Here is an 18,122-nt window from a genome sequence, read left to right as displayed (position 1 = left end):
GGCGATTTGGTGCTGTGCCCGTTGCTTTTAGGTCAATGCGCAAGCGCATTGACCTAAAATGCGCGTGCACATCATCAAATCGCCGTCTGTTCCCACACCTTTGAAGTGAAGCTTAGCTTCACTTCAAAGGCCCCTGCTGCTTAAAACCCTCTCCCCACTCCGCCCCCTCCCCTGCCCGCTGTGTCGCATTTCTCCTCCCCCCTTCTCTGCCTTCAATCCGTCTTGTTTTTTTTAACCCTTTCCATGTTTTGGTTTTCCGGACTAAAGTGGAATATTAGAGAAGGTTGACATTTGGTGCTGTGCTACCGCATTTTAAGCTGTTATCAACTTATGTTGATACTCGGATCTGTATGTTACTGCACTTTAAAACCCATAGCTCTGTCATCTTGAATAGTGGCATGAAAGTGACACGGTGAAGCAGTCTGTTATAGTTGATGCTTGTACTTGTGGTTTGCGCAGACCTGTTCTGGTTTCACGCCTTTTCTTTACATTTTTTCAGTGAAATGTATTGTGAAAGACAAAAGGTGTTTATCATCTGTGCCTGGGAGAGCTGCAATCTGACCCTGGCACATCTCGCCACATGCAATTTCCCAGATAGAAAACGCGTTAGGCTGAAATTCAACACTTCTCTTCAACCCCCTCCGTTTGTGTACATGTCTGTGCTGCCGTCTTACGGCTAGAGCAGCCAATTTAAATGGGAACATCAGAACATGTGTTTTTGAGAGATTTCCGGTGCCGAGATTTCTTTTTAGTGAAAAGGCGACAATATTTTTTTTTACAAATTGGTTAAAAAACAACCTGTCATGCTGCACTGTAAATGTCACATAGATGGAGCAATTACTTTGACGTAACTGTATATAGACCTGTGCAGACGGGTAATAACATCAGTGGCACACGAAATTGCTACAATAAATTGAGTTGTCCAAACCTGCCTTCTATTCCAGAAGGCACCCTTCACATCAAGTACCTTTTTAATGCAGCGCTCTCTGCGTGCTTGTAATCATATTGTTTGCCATATAGTTAGAGGTGCGTGCATCGTTAAGTTTTACATCCCCAGTCTCCTGGTGCTAAAGTTCTCGATATGTAATACATACACACCTTACGTTTTCAGAACCCATGGCTGGTGTTTCCTGTGCCAAACAATCATTTGGTGATTTAACTGTGAGTCAGTCGGGAGCACCGACTTGTGAATTTCTCTCATCTCTACCTGATCTGTTTGATGAAGGAGTTTAGTGGAACATTTTGCCATATACTGCCTTTTCGCAAAGTGAACTGGCCTTCGAATGCTTTGCTAAAGTGTGCTTTAACCCTTTAAGTGCTGCGAACGTCCAACGGTCGTCGCGTGCACTACCTCGCTAGTGCTGCGCACGACCGTTGGACGTCCGAATCCCGTTAGCGCGATCGAACGTCCGCACTGGGGCGGAATGTTCGACGCGCTAAACGGGTTAAATGTGAACGCCTCGGGGTTCACTGCAGCCAGTCGAATCTCGGCCATAAATAAATTGAGACTGGAAACCGTTTTTTAGCTCAACACACATACGCCCACGGACACGCACACAATGGTGCAAACGCGCACGCACAGACACATACAGAGAAACACATTCGCACGCATATAGACACACACACTACACACAATAGCACGCACATTCACATTAACGCAGGCATGTGCAAGCACACATACACACGAACATACATGTCGTTTTGCAAAGGACACACCACACAGACGCACACTGTAGGGGTGTAACAATGTCCTACCACTCACGCCTCCAGGGTCACCAGGTCACGTGCATGTTACCCACCTGTGTGCCACTGCTGTTATTTCAATAATGCCCAGCTCTGCTGATACAAGGCTTCTAGACAATATACACAACCACCCCATCCACCACCACCACCGCATCCACCACCACCATCGCATCCACCACCACATCCACCATCACATCCACCACCACATCCACCATCACCTCCACATCCACCATGACATCCACCACCACCACATCCACCACCACCGCATCCACCACCACCACACCCACCACCACTACATCCACCACCACATCCACTACAACCACCACCCCATCCACCACTACCACCACCACCGCATCCACCACCGCATCTACCGCATCCACCACCACATCCACCGCATCCACCACCACATCCACCATCACCACCACATCCACCATCACATCCACCACCACCACCACATCCACCACCACATCCACCATCACCTCCACATCCACCATGACATCCACCGCCACATCCACCACCACATCCACCACCATCACATCCACCACCACCACCACATCCACCACCACTTCCACCACCACCGCATCCACCACCACCACATCCACCACCACTTCCACCACCACCGCATCCACCACCACCACCACTACATCCACCACTCCATCCACCACCACCACCACCACTGCATCCACCACCACCACCGCATCCACCATCACCACATCCACCGCATCCACCACCACCGCATCCGCCACCACATCCATCACCACCACCACCACATCCACCACGACCCCCACATCCACCATCACCTCCACATCCACCATGACATCCACCACCACATAAATTGAGACTGGAAACCGTTTTTTAGCTCAACACACACACGCCCACGGACACGCACACAATGGTGCAAACGCGCGCGCACAGACACATACAGAGAAACACACTCGCACGCATATAGACACACACACTACACACAATAGCACGCACATTCACATTAACGCAGGCACGTGCGAGCACACATACACACGAACATACATGTCGTTTTGCAAAGAGACTCCCACAGATGATGATAAACACCCGCAAGCACGCATTCACACGGAAACAGTCGCAAACACACAAACACTTCTACAACAGATGTCCCTTCAACCATTTTCTAACAAAGACTGACAGAGACACACAGACCTTCCCAGAATAAATGCACGTGAAAACGGACAGACACGCACCAGGACACACCACACAGACGCACACTGTAGGGGTGTAACAATGTCCTACCACTCACGCCTCCAGGGTCACCAGGTCACGTGCAAGTTACCCACCTGTGTGCCACTGCTGTTATTTCAATAATGCCCAGCTCTGCTGATACAAGGCTTCTAGACAATATACACAACCACCCCATCCACCACCACCACCGCATCCACCACCACCACCGCATCCACCACCACCACCGCATCCACCACCACATCCACCATCACATCCACCACCACCACCACATCCACCATCCCCTCCACATCCACCATGACATCCACCACCACATCCACCACCACCGCATCCACCACCACACCCACCACCACTACATCCACCACCACATCCACTACAACCACCACCCCATCCACCACTACCACCACCACCGCATCCACCACCGCATCCACCACATCCACCGCATCCACCACCACATCCACCGCATCCACCACCACATCCACCATCAGCACCACATCCACCATCACATCCACCACCACCACCACCACCACATCCACCACCACATCCACCATCACCTCCACATCCACCATGACATCCACCGCCACATCCACCACCACATCCACCACCATCACATCCACCACCGCCACATCCACCACCACATCCACCACCACTTCCACCACCACCGCATCCACCACCACCACATCCACCACCACCACCACTACATCCTCCACCCCATCCACCACCACCACTGCACCCACCACCACCACCGCATCCACCACCACCACCGCATCCACCATCACCACATCCACCGCATCCACCACCACCACATCCACCACCACATCCACCACCACCACCACATCCACCACCACCCCCACATCCACCATCACCTCCACCATGACATACACCGCCACATCCACCACCACCACATCCAACACCACCGCGTCCACCACCACCACTGCATCCACCACCACCACCACCACACCCACCACCACTACATCCACCTCCACATCCACCACAACCACCAACCCATCCACCACCACATCCACCAACCTATCCACCACCACATCCACCATCACCTCCACATCCACCATGACATCCACCGCCACATCCACCACCACATCCACCACATCCACCACCACCACCGCATCCACCACCGCATCCACCACCACATCCACCGCATCCACCACCACCGCATCCACCACCACCACATCCACCACCACATCCACCATCACATCCACCACCACCACCACCACCACCACCACATCCACCATCACCTCCACATCCACCATGACATCCACCACCACCACATCCACCACCACCGCATCCACCACCACCACCACACCCACCACCACTACATCCACCACCACATCCACTACAACCACCACCCCATCCACCACTACCACCACCACCGCATCCACCACCACCTCCGCATCCACCACATCCACCGCATCCACCACCACCACCACATCCACGGCATCCACCACCACATCCACCACCACATCCACCATCACATCCACCACCACCACCACATCCACCACCACATCCACCATCACCTCCACATCCACCATGACATCCACCGCCACATCCACCACCACATCCACCCCCACCACATCCACCACCGCCACATCCACCACCACCACCACATCCACCACCACCACATCCACCACCACCACATCCACCACCACTTCCACTACCACCGCATCCACCACCACCACATCCACCACCACTTCCACCACCACCGCATCCACCACCACATCCACCACCGCATCCACCACCGCATCCACATCCACCACTTCCACCGCATCCACCACTTCCACCGCATCCACCACCACCACATCCACCACCACCACATCCACCACCACCATATCCACCACCACCACATCCACCACCACCACCACATCCACCACCACCAACACATCCACCACCACATCCACCACCTCATCCACCACCGCATCCACCACCACCACATCCACCATACCCACCACCATCACTTCCACCACCACATCCACCACCACTTTCACCACATCCACCATATCCACCACCACCACATCCACCACATCACCACCACATCCACCACCTCCACCACCACCACATCCACCCCCACATCCACCACCATCACCACCACATCCACCATCACCACCACCACCACACCCACCACCACATCCACCACCACCATACCCCCATCTATATGTGTGTGGCTCTGTGTGTGTGTAAGTGCAAATGCAATGTTCTTGGATTTTCGTCACAATAAAATACACTGAACATAATCTTCACAAAAGTTATTTACAAACGTTTAAGCTATTGCCATTATAAATTACAATAACTTTTATTTAAGTATTAATTATTTACAAAATTAAAAGCCATTGTTATTTGTAATATCAATACATCTAAGTCGCGTAAATACAACACACATTGCATTACAAATGCTATACGTGTCAAATTTGCAAAAGTTAAAACTATTGACATTGTAACTGACAAAGCTATTAATTTTGCTACTTTCAAAACCAACACATAAATAAAAAAAGTGTCATTTACAATACCAATAGCTCAAACTTTCCTAATGCGAGACCTATTGCATTTCCAATGCTTGTTTTGTCAGGGGATATGCTCTGGGGCTGCTGTGATAAACACACCGTTTTCTGGCAGAGATGACGTATGTCCCTTTTACTCAAATGGACGTAAACTAACAATCCTGTGTATGCGTTGGCCTACATTATTTGCTTAAAATCGTATTTGCTTCCGTAGGCTTGTTGACTTGTTACGTAAATAAGTTGTTTTATTTTGCTAACTGAAAAGCCTGCATTTCTAAACTTCTGTAAGGAATAGCTCCGGTTTTGCGTATAAAGGTTATTTTATCAAATTTCGATAGTCGTTTAAATTGACAGTAAAGGAGTACTTGCTGCTGTTCTTAAATTTGAGAAAGCGGGCCAACACTTCTAGGCATGGCTGCCGTACATTTTAAGCCCTCATTCTACGCGGGCTGGTATTCCGGATTACTGTGCCTTAACAGTAGGCTGCTCCCTCGGAAGGCTTTAATGACTGATTGCTTTAAATGTGGAATGAGGGAGGCTCCTTTCACAGGATGGCACTGAAGGCAAGTGAAGCTTGGCAGAAACGTGTGTGGGTTGAAATAAAGGCCTTTCAGAATATGCTGGTACTACCTCGTCCGCAATTATTGCAAACCGCGACTGCCTTTAATTAGAATAAAGTGCAGGAGTGAGCCTTGTTCACTGATAAGGAGCACCTGTTTAATAATACACCGGAGCGTCGTGGGCCGAAGTGACTGATGTACTCGGTCACTGGTGAAGAAGTGCCCTGATAAACATAATAATAATTATAATAATAAACCATTTATTGAGCGCCTGGTTACACAGAAGACAGTGTGTCCCCGCGCTAATTGCTGCTAAGATTTCAAAAGGCAGATGATAGTAGAGCCATAGGAAGGAAGAATTACATAATGGGAAACAGGAATGTCTTAAGTTTACCCCGGAATCTAGTTTCCGAAGGTTCCATGCGAAGATATAGCGGGAGTTCGTTCCACTGTTTAGAGGCCAAGTATCTAAATGAGCGGCCACCCATCCTGGCCCTCTTGACTCGAGGAAGTTTGAACATCGTGCCAGAAGATCTTAAATTCCGGGTGGGACGATGTATACTGAGGAGATTCTGAAGATAGTCCGGCCCTTTACCATGTGATGCTAATGTCGTTCCTGATTGGCACACGATCACTGATGATAACATTTCTGACGCACAGAGATTATGTGCATGGCTGCATGGTACACACATGCCAACAATGATAAATGCTTTCTACACTTGTGTTTAATGGTGATGAGGTGCCTGCTATGCACACGCACACTCATGTTTATTTGTGACGAAATCTCTTATGAATAAACCATTAATTGGGAAGAAGTGCATTACAAACGTTTATTGGCAAATAAAAGCATGAAACATACCTGTTAAATGCAGATGAAGTGCTCGATAGACATGTTACATTTTAATGAAGTGCTTAAGGCACACTTGCTTAATTGTCCTGAAGCGCCTGTTGTGAAGGGCCTGATTCACACTTGCTTATGACGAAGGGTTGGATTCGTTGATAGCACCTTAAGCTAGCATAAAGCCTTGATTAACCAATCACACCTTCCATGTCGGATTTTATTTGTAGATGGACTGTAGTGTAGAAGTGTATTTTTGTCCATATGTGCCATTCTTTCTTTTTCAAATACGCTGAAAACATTTTCATTTTTTTCCCCTTGTCTACAAACTGTTTCTGATCATAAAAAGCAAGGCATTGCTTTTGTACCGTTCCTCTTGCTAGCACAATTTGTAAGGGCGACCACACTATGGAATATTTTACACATGCACAAATGTTAGAAAGCATGTTTGAATTTGAATTTGAATTTAAAAACATTTGTACAGCGCTCGCATACCCAGCGGTTTCATGGCGCTAGTGGTGATCAGTGGATGGCAGCAGCAGAGAGATTAAGGGTAGGCTTGTGTGAACAAAAAAGTTTTGAGGTTTTTCCGGAACAGGGGGTAGGACGGTGAGGTGCGCAGAGTAATCGGGAGGGAGTTCCAGAAGGTTGGAGCCAGGACAGCGAATCTCGCTCCGCCCGCCCTCTGCTTTTTGAAGCGGGGGATGGTAAGGAGGGCCAAATGGGCCGAGCGAGGTTCTCTGCCTGGGCAGTATGGTTTGATGAGGGAGCGAATGAACTCGGGAGCAGTGCCCGCTCTGGCTTGATAAGTAAGACAGCCGAGTTTAAACAGGGCACGCTCTCTTACGGGGAGCCAATGCAGAGTTTTAAGTAATGGGGTGACCCGATGATATCTGGGAAGGCCATGGATCAGGCGGGCCGCCTGGTTCTGCACCAGTTGTAGTCGATGGACCATGTATGCAGGGGCTCCATTATAGACTATATTACCGTAGTCTATACGGGACAGTACCATGGCCAGCATGATGATTTTTAAGGCTGGAGGGGAAAAGAAACGGGAAACTTTCCTAATTACTCTGAGGAAAAAGAAGGATGATGAGACCACGGAGTTAACTTGTGGGAGAACAGTGAGCTGGGGATTAAGAAAGATTCCCAGAGTTTTCACTTTGGACACCGGAAGTGGAGGGGCACCAAGGGAGGGGGTCCAGAAGGAAGGGGACCAGGGACTGCAGCCACCTCCGGTCAGGACCAGCTCGGTCTTGTCCGGATTGAGTTTGAGGTGGCTGCAGTTCATCCAATCTTGAATGAGGGTCATGGTGGTTTGGACGTTCAGGGCAGATAAAGGTGAGTGGGACAGGTTGAAGATTAACTGGAGGTCATCCGCGTAATTGAAGACGGTGACCTCCAGTTGCTGTAACATAAAAATGAGGGGAAAGATATAAAGGTTGAACAAAAGAGGGGAAAGTGATGAACACTGAGGGACCCCGCATTCTACCTTATGAGAGGCCGCCGCAAAACCAGCCAAATGGACTCCCTGTGTTCTCCCAGCAAGAAAGGACTCCAGCCAAGAGAAGGCTAGGCCCTCTACACCCGCCGCCTTGACACGGTTAAGGAGGATGGTATGGTCCACCGTGTCAAAAGCGGCGGATAAGTCAAGGAGAATCAGGGCTTGCGGAAGGTTGATGTCGATGCCTTCACGCAGCTTGTCCATGACTGAGATGACCACTTTTTCGGTTCGATTTTTAATTATGTGTTCCACTGCATTATTCAATCTTTGTCTTTGTGATAACTTTATTTCGGTCAACGACCATAAAAGCACAGATAAAATATGTACATACATTAAAATACATAAATAATTAAGAACCAGCCGTTAAAACATTATTAAACAATCAGTTATCAAACAAAAACGGACCATCATTATAATTAGTCACAATTAATCAAAGTAGACCTTCTGCGCCACATGCCATACAAAAAAACGGGAGACCAAAAACACAATGAGGGGGGATGTATCATATTTTAAAATTCTAACGGCTTGAGCACAATGTTTTAGTCCCAGATTTCTACATAGTGGTATCAGCCAAGCTCTCCGAATTGAGCTATAAGCTGGGCAAAAGAACAAAACATGGGCAATGTCTTTTTTACTATTGTTGCAGACAGGGCAGATTCCCTCCTCTTGACCTGTCCATTTGCAAGGTCAGTGTCCCAAGTGGCAGGCAACCGTGCCTTAATTGTGTATATAGTTTTCTTGCATGGGGGGGTTCTATAAGGTCCAGAAATTCCTCCCTCCTGGGCACGAATTTTACCTGTAGAAATTCCGAAGACAACCTGCCCATACTTGACGAGCGGTGCAGCAAACTTAGGTTATAGTGCCTCAGAGAGGCCAGCAACTCAGTTCTCCGCACCACTGGACAACTCTCCACGGGGGTCGCCCATATTTGGGGCATTCCAATTTGATAGGCAATAGTTTTAATGTGGAGCAACCAGGGTATTTTCTTACTCTTCAACGACCCCCAGAAAGCAGTGAACTCAGCTCTGTAATCCGCGAGCTCAGGTACTGTCCAGAGCCTTCTCCAGTACAGGAGGGGTCGGGCCGCTAGTAGTTCAGACATGGGCTCCACACCTAGGTCAAATCTCAAGGGTATGAGCGGGGTGCTTTGGGGTAGACCAATCAGATTCCTCATAAAGGCCCGTTCAACCCTGAGAAGACTTGCTATACTCGAGTGTCCCCAACTGCATTATTAAATCCGGGTACAATCATAAAACAGGGAAAGGTATTTAAAAGGATAAATTCTATTGTATTGCTTTAGTTTGCCTGGAATCACCTATGTATTTTTGAACAATGCTTTCTTGCTCAGTGAATTCATGTGAATTAAAACGGGGGTCCCGTGGGAAATTCAAAATGTGGACAATTTAATGACCAACAACAAGTCATGTGGCGTGGTATGGGGAATACTGGGTGCCGGAACTCTGAGCACAATTTTACTAGGGGGGAATGTACCTTGTAAAATTGAGTGCATTTTGAGTAGAGGTTGTGGAACACCCCTCCTACAGCACAGGGAGAGCATGGAACACTCTGGATGCCGTTTGATAACCCCCCCTCCAAGCCCCAGATACCCTCCTCGCCCATGTCCCTGGCCTGCAGCAATCCCCCACTTCCATATACCACCTGCTGAATGGAGGTAGCAGGGAGCAGAAATGGTCTGTTATTCACCCTGGAATGGGGATGCCATGCTGCTTTTGACCCAGTGAAGCAGGTCTGCGTGCTATTAGCCATTCCAGGCAGAATAACTTGTAACTGGACTGTATGGAGTTGCAGTTACTGGCAGGAATCGGTGATCCCAGACCCAGAAATTGCAGCACCCCTGCACAGTGCAACTCGTAATTGGGCCATAACAAAGAATAGTCTGAGCTTCATTTCAGAAAATGCAGGGCGAGATCGAAACCGGCCAGCCGGATGCTTGAAGCTGTAAATGCCGCTTCTGTATGACTTTACAACTTAGCTGAAATTCAATAATGTAACTGCTCAAAACAATATATATATTATATGACTTGATGCCCATCAGTGAAGGGCCAGGTGAATCTATTTAATATATACAGGCATAATTCATCTGATTTTAAGTCAAGTGCTTTAAAGTTTTTAGTTGATTTCCAGCATTGGGGAAAACGTCTTTTCAATAATTTTTTCTTATAGTTATCTGAGCAGGTAATAGTGTTGTGCTGATTTATGGAGGCGAAATGCTGACTGGAATACATTTTTAGTTGTTGCTGGAAGGAAGCTGTTCCATCACACTATATCACTCTGGGACTTTTTGCATGGCGTGGCATGCAAACAAAATGGATTTAACCAAGATCTGTGACTGTGGGTGAATGTTTGATTTGTTCCGCATGAAGACTGAAGGTGGGGAGCTGGTGTCTGGCGTGTTAAACATGTAATACGCCCCTGTGTTTGGTTTCCAGTTCCCTGGGTGAGGCAGGTATGCCTGTTAAACATGTGGGTGCTGCTGAGCTCATGTCCTGGGCTGGGAACCTTATGTTCAAGGCTATTTTTCAGCACCTTGATCCTTTTTCATGTTTCCATATTGCCTCTTGGAGTCTTTGTACAGCACTGTGGCTAATAAATAAGTACACCCTTTGATATTACTCAGCAATGCATTGTATCTTGAATTCTGTTATGAAGCTAAGCAGCTACCTATGTTATATGACATCTCTTAATGTTATAACTGCATTTTCACAATTGCTATATTAACCTTCTTGCTTTCTCAAATTTGCTGGAAAATGCACCATTTGTCCATTCTTTTTTCAAACTTTTCCTGGGGGAAAGCCGCCCGAACCACCTTAGGTTATTCGAGCTCGTTGCGGTGCAGTATGACAATAATTTTACGCCTCACCACTTTCAAATGTCACCAGCCGCCACTGCTCCCACCAGATTTCTCCCCACTGGAGGACAGGCTACTGGATGGTCATATACCTGAAAAAGCTATCTCCCTAACTTACCGAAAACTCATTATCAACATGGAAGACACACTGCTGTCACTACGAGAAAAATGGTCTGAAGATGGCATTGAATTAGATGATGACAACTGGCAGATGCGGTCTCTTCCCCCAAAACTGTTGATATCTCAGCGTGTCTCCACCTGGTGCAGCTAAAGATACTACACAGAATTTACATAACAGGTCCCCAATTGACATGCATGGGTGGTCCGGTAGATGGGTCTTGTAGGAGGGGATGCACCCAAATGGGCACGTTCATGCACATAATATGGCACTGAGAACCAATCCAGGAATATTGGCGTAAGATGCATGAAGTAATGAGCGAAACAATAGGAGTCAAAATTAAGCCAGAAGCCCCTAGATGCCTCCTTAACATCTGGGAACCCATTGACCTCAACACACACACTACACAATGGGTCACACCCGGCTGCATGATCGCCAAGAGGAACATCGCTCAGCTCTGGGGGTCCTCGCATACGCCCATGATCACCGACTGGGAAAAAGACCTTGATTTGTGTATGCTACGGGAAAAGACAGTGTACATGGCCCGGGACTGCCCCCGAAAATGGTCTAAGATATGGGCCCCCAGGAATGAATACCGTGGCAACATATGTACTCCTCCCCGTAATTTTGACTGTGATGATCCCTCCTCGCCTCTGATTTCCAATGCATTATCCTACTGTATCTGTATGTATATTTGATTTCATTGTAATCCCTACTATTGACTTTTGTGGAACTGTACCTATATGTCGAGTCTGTTTAATAAATAGATTTATATAAAAGAAAAGGGTGATGCAGACCCAGGAAGTGGTTGATGTGGAAACATACAGAGAAATCAACAAATAAGAGCAAGCTAGATAAGATCTCTGTGACTGTAAAGCAAAAGATATTAAAAAGATGTTGAGGAAAGTAGTTCAAGAGAATGGCTTTGCCAGGAGGTGCTTATTTGAGTTGTATTTGACTCACATCACAGCACCGTCGGAGTGAAGAAATCCAGAACATCCTTTGACTTTATGTTGGAAACAGGCTAAAGGGGGACTTTACCCGCCATCAATTCTAGCCGTTCATATTAATTCAAGCATTCCATCCATCATTTTTGTTTTTATTAATTATAATCACCTCATCCAAGCAGAAATGCTGGAAGTTCGTTATTTTCCTTAATTTGTTTATAAATAATTGCACGTATGTCTTACCAAAACATTATCCTTCATCAGATCTTCAAATCTCCTACACTGTACAGAATGAACCCTCGTCAAATCGAGCCTTTCTCCCAATGTATTTTCACTAGATTAGAAATAAAAACTTCCTATGGCACCATTGCACTGGAGAAAGTTGTTCTGGACCACTACAATCCGAGTACTCATAGGCAGGTCAGTTCTCAGTCTATGCTCACAGTCTATGCTATGGGAAATGCAGACCCTTTAACTTCTTGTGTTTATACCCATCACTTTTGTGTAACTCAAAATCTATACTAACCAGTAACAGCGCTCATGTCAGTTTGACACAATCTCAGGCATAAATCGTGTCCCCAAGAAATACCGATAGTTTGGGACATGCTATTTACTGGGTTTTCAATTTGTACACCATTGCCGACCTTGAAATAGGATGTACCCAGGGCCAGTGGAAATAGAGGGCCAGAATATGAGACATGATTGACTAAAAGAAGGGGCAAGGAAAGGGTAAATGATGCTGCATCGTGGGGACAGCCTCTGGTGGTATCATTTCATGATGTTGTTTAAACACCTATAAACACTGTTGAAAGTTGCACCTCATTATTACAAGTTTACTTACTACAGCAATCTTTAACTAAATGGTCTTCACTTAACCTTTGCGATCAGACACATTTTGGCACCTTTTTTGTTATTAATTTATTGATCCGTTTGAGCTAGAAACATTTTGTTTCATGCAATATCTAAATTATGCAGGACATGTTGGATTATGTGGCAACTGGGACAGACTCATAATTATGCGGATAACACAGTGGCACATGCCCTGTGCTACTACATGACGGCTTTTTGTGACTCTCCCAGCAGGAGTCCTGCACCAGGTCAGGACTCTCCTATGGGATGGTGACCCGAAGCATCCCCTTATGAATTAACAATACATAAATATCTGCACTGGCCCCACCCCTGACCTGCATCCAAGAGGAAACAACCTTTACAAGGCAACTTTTACATCGCACTACCATTACAACACAGTCATTACATCGTAACATCGCTTACATCGCATGCCATTACAACGGAACCATTACATCGCATGAACACTACAATGCATACCATTACAACGCATGTCATTACAACGCAGTCATTACAATACATACCATTACAACGCATAGTACCCCTACACTACCCATCACTTACTCTACTGTTGCACCCCCCTGGAGTTAGAATAGTAAATTTTACCCCTACACTATCCAACACTTGCCCTACTGTTGCACCCCCTGGAGTTAGAATAGTAATTTTTACCCCTATACTATCCAATACTTACCATAAATGCAATGTAATGGTATGCGTTGTAATGGTATGCGTTGTAAAGGTAGTATGCATTGTAATAGAATGCGTTGTAAAGGTAACTTCTTAAAATGCGATGTTGTGTTATGCGATGTAATGAAATGCGTTTTAAAGGATGTTGCGATGTGAAAAATGGGTTGTAAAGGCATGCATTGTAAAAGTATGCGTTGTAACGTCATACAAACGCACCCAAGCACAGATTTGTCAGTGAGCAAATGCTTGTGCACAGACCTATTTATGCATGCGCATCCAATTCTGCACATTAATAATTCGGTTTTGTGAATTTACAATTGATTAAAATCTGCTTTTTCCAGATCTGTGTTAAAAGAATTCTAATTTGGGCCTTCCGATCATATGTCTCCAGTTGTCTTCCACTCAGTCGTGTTTTTGTACTTTAAAATAGAAATTCAAAACTACAAGTTCAAGAATGTAAAGCAAAACCAACGACTAGATGAACTACTCAGATCTGGCAAAGGAGGTCTCCAGATCTCTGCATAAATACATAAGAATGCCTGAAGGGATTGTTCAGAGTTCCGGGATAAGGGTAAATCATGTAAATTTCGAGTACAGTGAAGCACAACTTTGGAATAATTTATGTAATTACTACAAAAACAAGAATGCCATAATACACATTTAGGAGCAACACGGAGGGAAAGTCATCCGATATGGTACGACTCAGAAAGAGAAAAACACATATTCGATGCCAAAAAATCCCGCTCCACCCACCCCCTCCTTCACATTTCCTGTAGATATCAAGCCACTTAAATATGCGCTGCCAGGTTAGCACAGCAGTTTCGCCAGGACTTCCAGGGAGCGGACAGGTTCCCTTTTTAGGCTGTCTGCTGAAGGAAGAGAGCGAGGATGAATTTGAAAATCGTCCTCATCCTGCTCGCCCTCGCCTTGACCACCGTGTTGGCGCTGGTGTGTGTCCTGCTGTCTGGGTCCAAGCCCGGCACGTGCGCCCCTGCACCAAAGAGCGACCTCTGGGCCAAGCACGATGACAAGAGCCTGGTCTTCTCGGACCTGAGCCTCGCGGAGCTCTCCCAAGTCATGGAATACCTCCAGGGGAGCCTGGGGCCTGACCTCCTGGACTGTACCAAAGCGGACCCGGGGGAGAACTGCCTTTACTCCATTGATCGTCAGCTCCCAAAAAAGGATCAGACCCTGAGGTTCCTGGATGGTGGAGGGCAGGGGCCCGCGAGAGAGGCCTTGGCTGTGGTTTTCTTTGGGGGCCAACCGATGCCCAACGTTACAGAATTTATTGTGGGCCCGCTCCCAAACCCAACCTACCACAGAGACGTCACCCTGGAGAAATACAAAGGAGGGATCCCCTACCACCGGAGACAAGTGACTGGCAAAGAGTACACTCTAGTTTACAAATCCATCGGGCAAAAGGTGGACGCCGTGGCACCACTCTTTTTCAAGGAGGTCTTGGGTGTCCACGGTGCCAAGGATTTGGCTTTTTTGACCACAGCACCCAGAGGCTTCGAATCTGGAGACCGAAGCACTTGGTTTGTCTTTTTCCAGGACACACCTGGGAGCGGATTTTTCATCCATCCCGTAGGCTTGGAGGTTCTGGTGAACCACAAGAGTCTGAACAAATCTGAGTGGACCGTAGACAAGTTGTTCTACAATGGCCAATATTACAACAGCATGGAAGAGTTGGAGACTCAGTACAAGGCAGGCAAGGTGAAAACAGCCCAAATCACTAAATTACCTCCTGGGGAAGAAAGTGGTTCCCTTAAAACCAGGTCAAGAATGATGGCTGCTGTGCCATTTCAATTTGAACCCAAAGGGGCACGATACAGTGTCAAGAACAACCAGGTGCTCTTCCAGTCTTGGAGATTTGCTTTCGGCCTCAGTGTAAACTCCGGGATGCGTCTCTTTGACATTAGATTTAATGGGGAAAGGATTGTCTATGAACTTAGTGTCCAGGAGGCCATCTCGTTGTATGGTTCAAATGCGCCAGGTGGAATGATGACCCGATACACGGATAGTACCTTTGGTATTGGGAGATTCGCCTTTCAGCTCGTCAAGGGTGTTGACTGCCCTTTCTTAGCTACCTATGTTGACTCACACTATTTCATGGATGAGGCTAAGCCAGCTGCAAACTTGAATTCCATCTGCATTTTTGAACACAATACTGCCTTGCCCTTGAGACGACACTATTCCAATTTCTACTCCAATTATTATGGAGGTCTTCCGAACACAGCCCTTGTCATCAGGACTATCACTGCTGTGGGTAACTACGACTATGTTTTTGATTTTCTCTTCTACCCAAGTGGAACTATTGAGTCGCGAGTCCATGCCACGGGGTACATCACCTCCTCCTTTTACTTTGCGGATGGCAATGACTATGGGAACCGAGTCGCAGATCACACCTTGGGGACAATTCATAACCATTTTATCAACTATAAAGCAGACTTGGATGTAGCAGGTAGGTCTACCCACATTTAATGGTGAGTAGGATGTAAAAAGTTAGGACCTTTAAAGTGAGGAAATTATTCCTTAGAAAAAGTAATTTGTTGCATAGATCCTCCCTCATCCCAACCCCTATCTTCCAAGAGGGTGGGTGACTAATGTGCTACTTAGTGACTTTCTCCAATCAATCGCCAGAGGAAGGTTCAGTGCTTCCAATCTGTGTGATATGCCCTTGCCCAAGTGTGTATCAGAGTGCCATGTTCCTGTTACACTGCCCTCATTATTCTGTGTTTTTTCTAGCAGAGATCCGGCTTGCTTGGAAGAGCTTAAAAGCAGTGGAATATTTCTTGAGTGCCTCTTTCAATCTTGTGATATGTTAGACAAGTTATAAGAAAAAATAATGTAAAATTCACAGTTTGGCTCAAAATTGCTTCTGGGACTATACCCTCAAGAGTACCTGATGGAAGTCAGACTTTTTGTTGTTCGCTTGGGGCCATTGGGGTATTCACACACCGACACCACTGCTTTTAAAGTTCACTAGCTGCCGCCTGTGTCTTGTGAGAGTTCTGTGGATGTCCCAGTTCTCTGCAGGGGGATTCCCCTTGTTTATGTATCTATGCTTGTGGAGTAAGAATCCTACCTCTATACTCTACCTCCCTCCTTTGTTAAATTCCCAGTTCTCTGCAGGGCATTAATGCAGCTCCACACACCTCTTAGTACTGGATATCAGTGTAATATACAAGACAAAACGTAAACATTGGGAGAGCGCAGGTTGTCTTGGAAGTGAAATCATTTTGCATAGTGAAGGATAGTTCACAGCTGTGGGCCTACGTGTTGCACTGTGGCACAGTGCATGTCATAGGGATATATTGTAATATATTTACCTTTGTTGGTTGACATTAAGTGTTTGTAAACGGCACTCTATTATACAATCTGCACATTATCCACTTTAGAGAAATAATTTTGTGCGCTATAGTAGACTTTTATTTGCAGCAATGATCCATTAGTTTCCCATTAGAATTGCTTGTAGCAACTGTGCCATTTTAACTCATTTAGATAACAATTTCTGCTGTAAAATATCCCATTTGTTCTACATTAAAATAAATTCAATCGGGAAGAACCTCTTCTCTGCTTAGTTACTTTATGCAACGTGTGACTGTTTTGCAAACTTTTGACAGGGCTGCTTTGGGTTCCCAGTCTGGCTCAGATAACTATATTTGGTAGGACACTGTGTGGCCTAGAGTGTATTCACGTAACTCGGAGAGCCTCTGCAGAAAGCACAGCTCGCAAACAAGGAGCTGTGGTTGCCTCGCCCTTGTTCCGAGGACCTCGGTTTGCAGCTCGTGCAGTAACTCCAGAGAATTCCTGATTTCAGGGTAGACACTCTAGCCACTGGGCAGTCTCTAAAACAACTGCATCTCTATGCTCTGCAGTCTGCACCAGTGCACACGTTCATGTATCGAACCCTCGCGTTTCTGACACTTTCCACTTCAAGTGTGCCTTACAATCATTCATCACGATGATACACTATCACATTCACGTCACAAAAGAGGCCCCGGGTCCGTAGTAATGAAGAGGTCTATGCTGTGATTAGATGTGTCTTAGTGCTTGCTGGGGGATTTCCCTTTTAAGGGCAGTTCCCCTCACACACCAGAGGTGTCATGCTTCATCATGGGGGTACCTCCTCACGTGAGAGACCTAGTCTTCATGCGTGCTACAACCCCCGCGCTACGAGGGAGGAGCTCAGGGATGTTTTAATGAGGACAAGGGTGAACTAAAACCCCATAAGAGCTTGATGTAATGAAAGAAGTGAAGTGCTATAATATTGGTGGTTAAAACTGGC

At 46.6% G+C, this 18,122-nt stretch overlaps 1 protein-coding gene across 1 annotated transcript in view; it reads left to right on the top strand.

Moving 5' to 3' along the window:
• The first annotated feature begins 14,667 nt into the window (after window positions 1-14,667).
• LOC147717140 (amine oxidase [copper-containing] 3-like) overlaps window positions 14,668-18,122 on the top strand; it is a 65,764-nt gene continuing 62,309 nt past the window's right edge. Inside the window, exon 1 of the mRNA XM_086924083.1 lies at window positions 14,668-16,295. Coding sequence (XP_086780209.1) covers window positions 14,720-16,295 — 1,576 coding nt within the window. The 5' untranslated portion in view covers window positions 14,668-14,719. The remainder of the gene's footprint in view (window positions 16,296-18,122) is intronic.

This window comes from Lissotriton vulgaris, chromosome 5 (assembly GCF_964263255.1).
Source record: "Lissotriton vulgaris chromosome 5, aLisVul1.2, whole genome shotgun sequence".
Taxonomy (NCBI): domain Eukaryota; kingdom Metazoa; phylum Chordata; class Amphibia; order Caudata; family Salamandridae; genus Lissotriton; species Lissotriton vulgaris.
The sequence above is the reverse complement of the archived record's forward strand: the minus strand, read 5'-3'. Positions and strand labels throughout refer to the sequence as shown.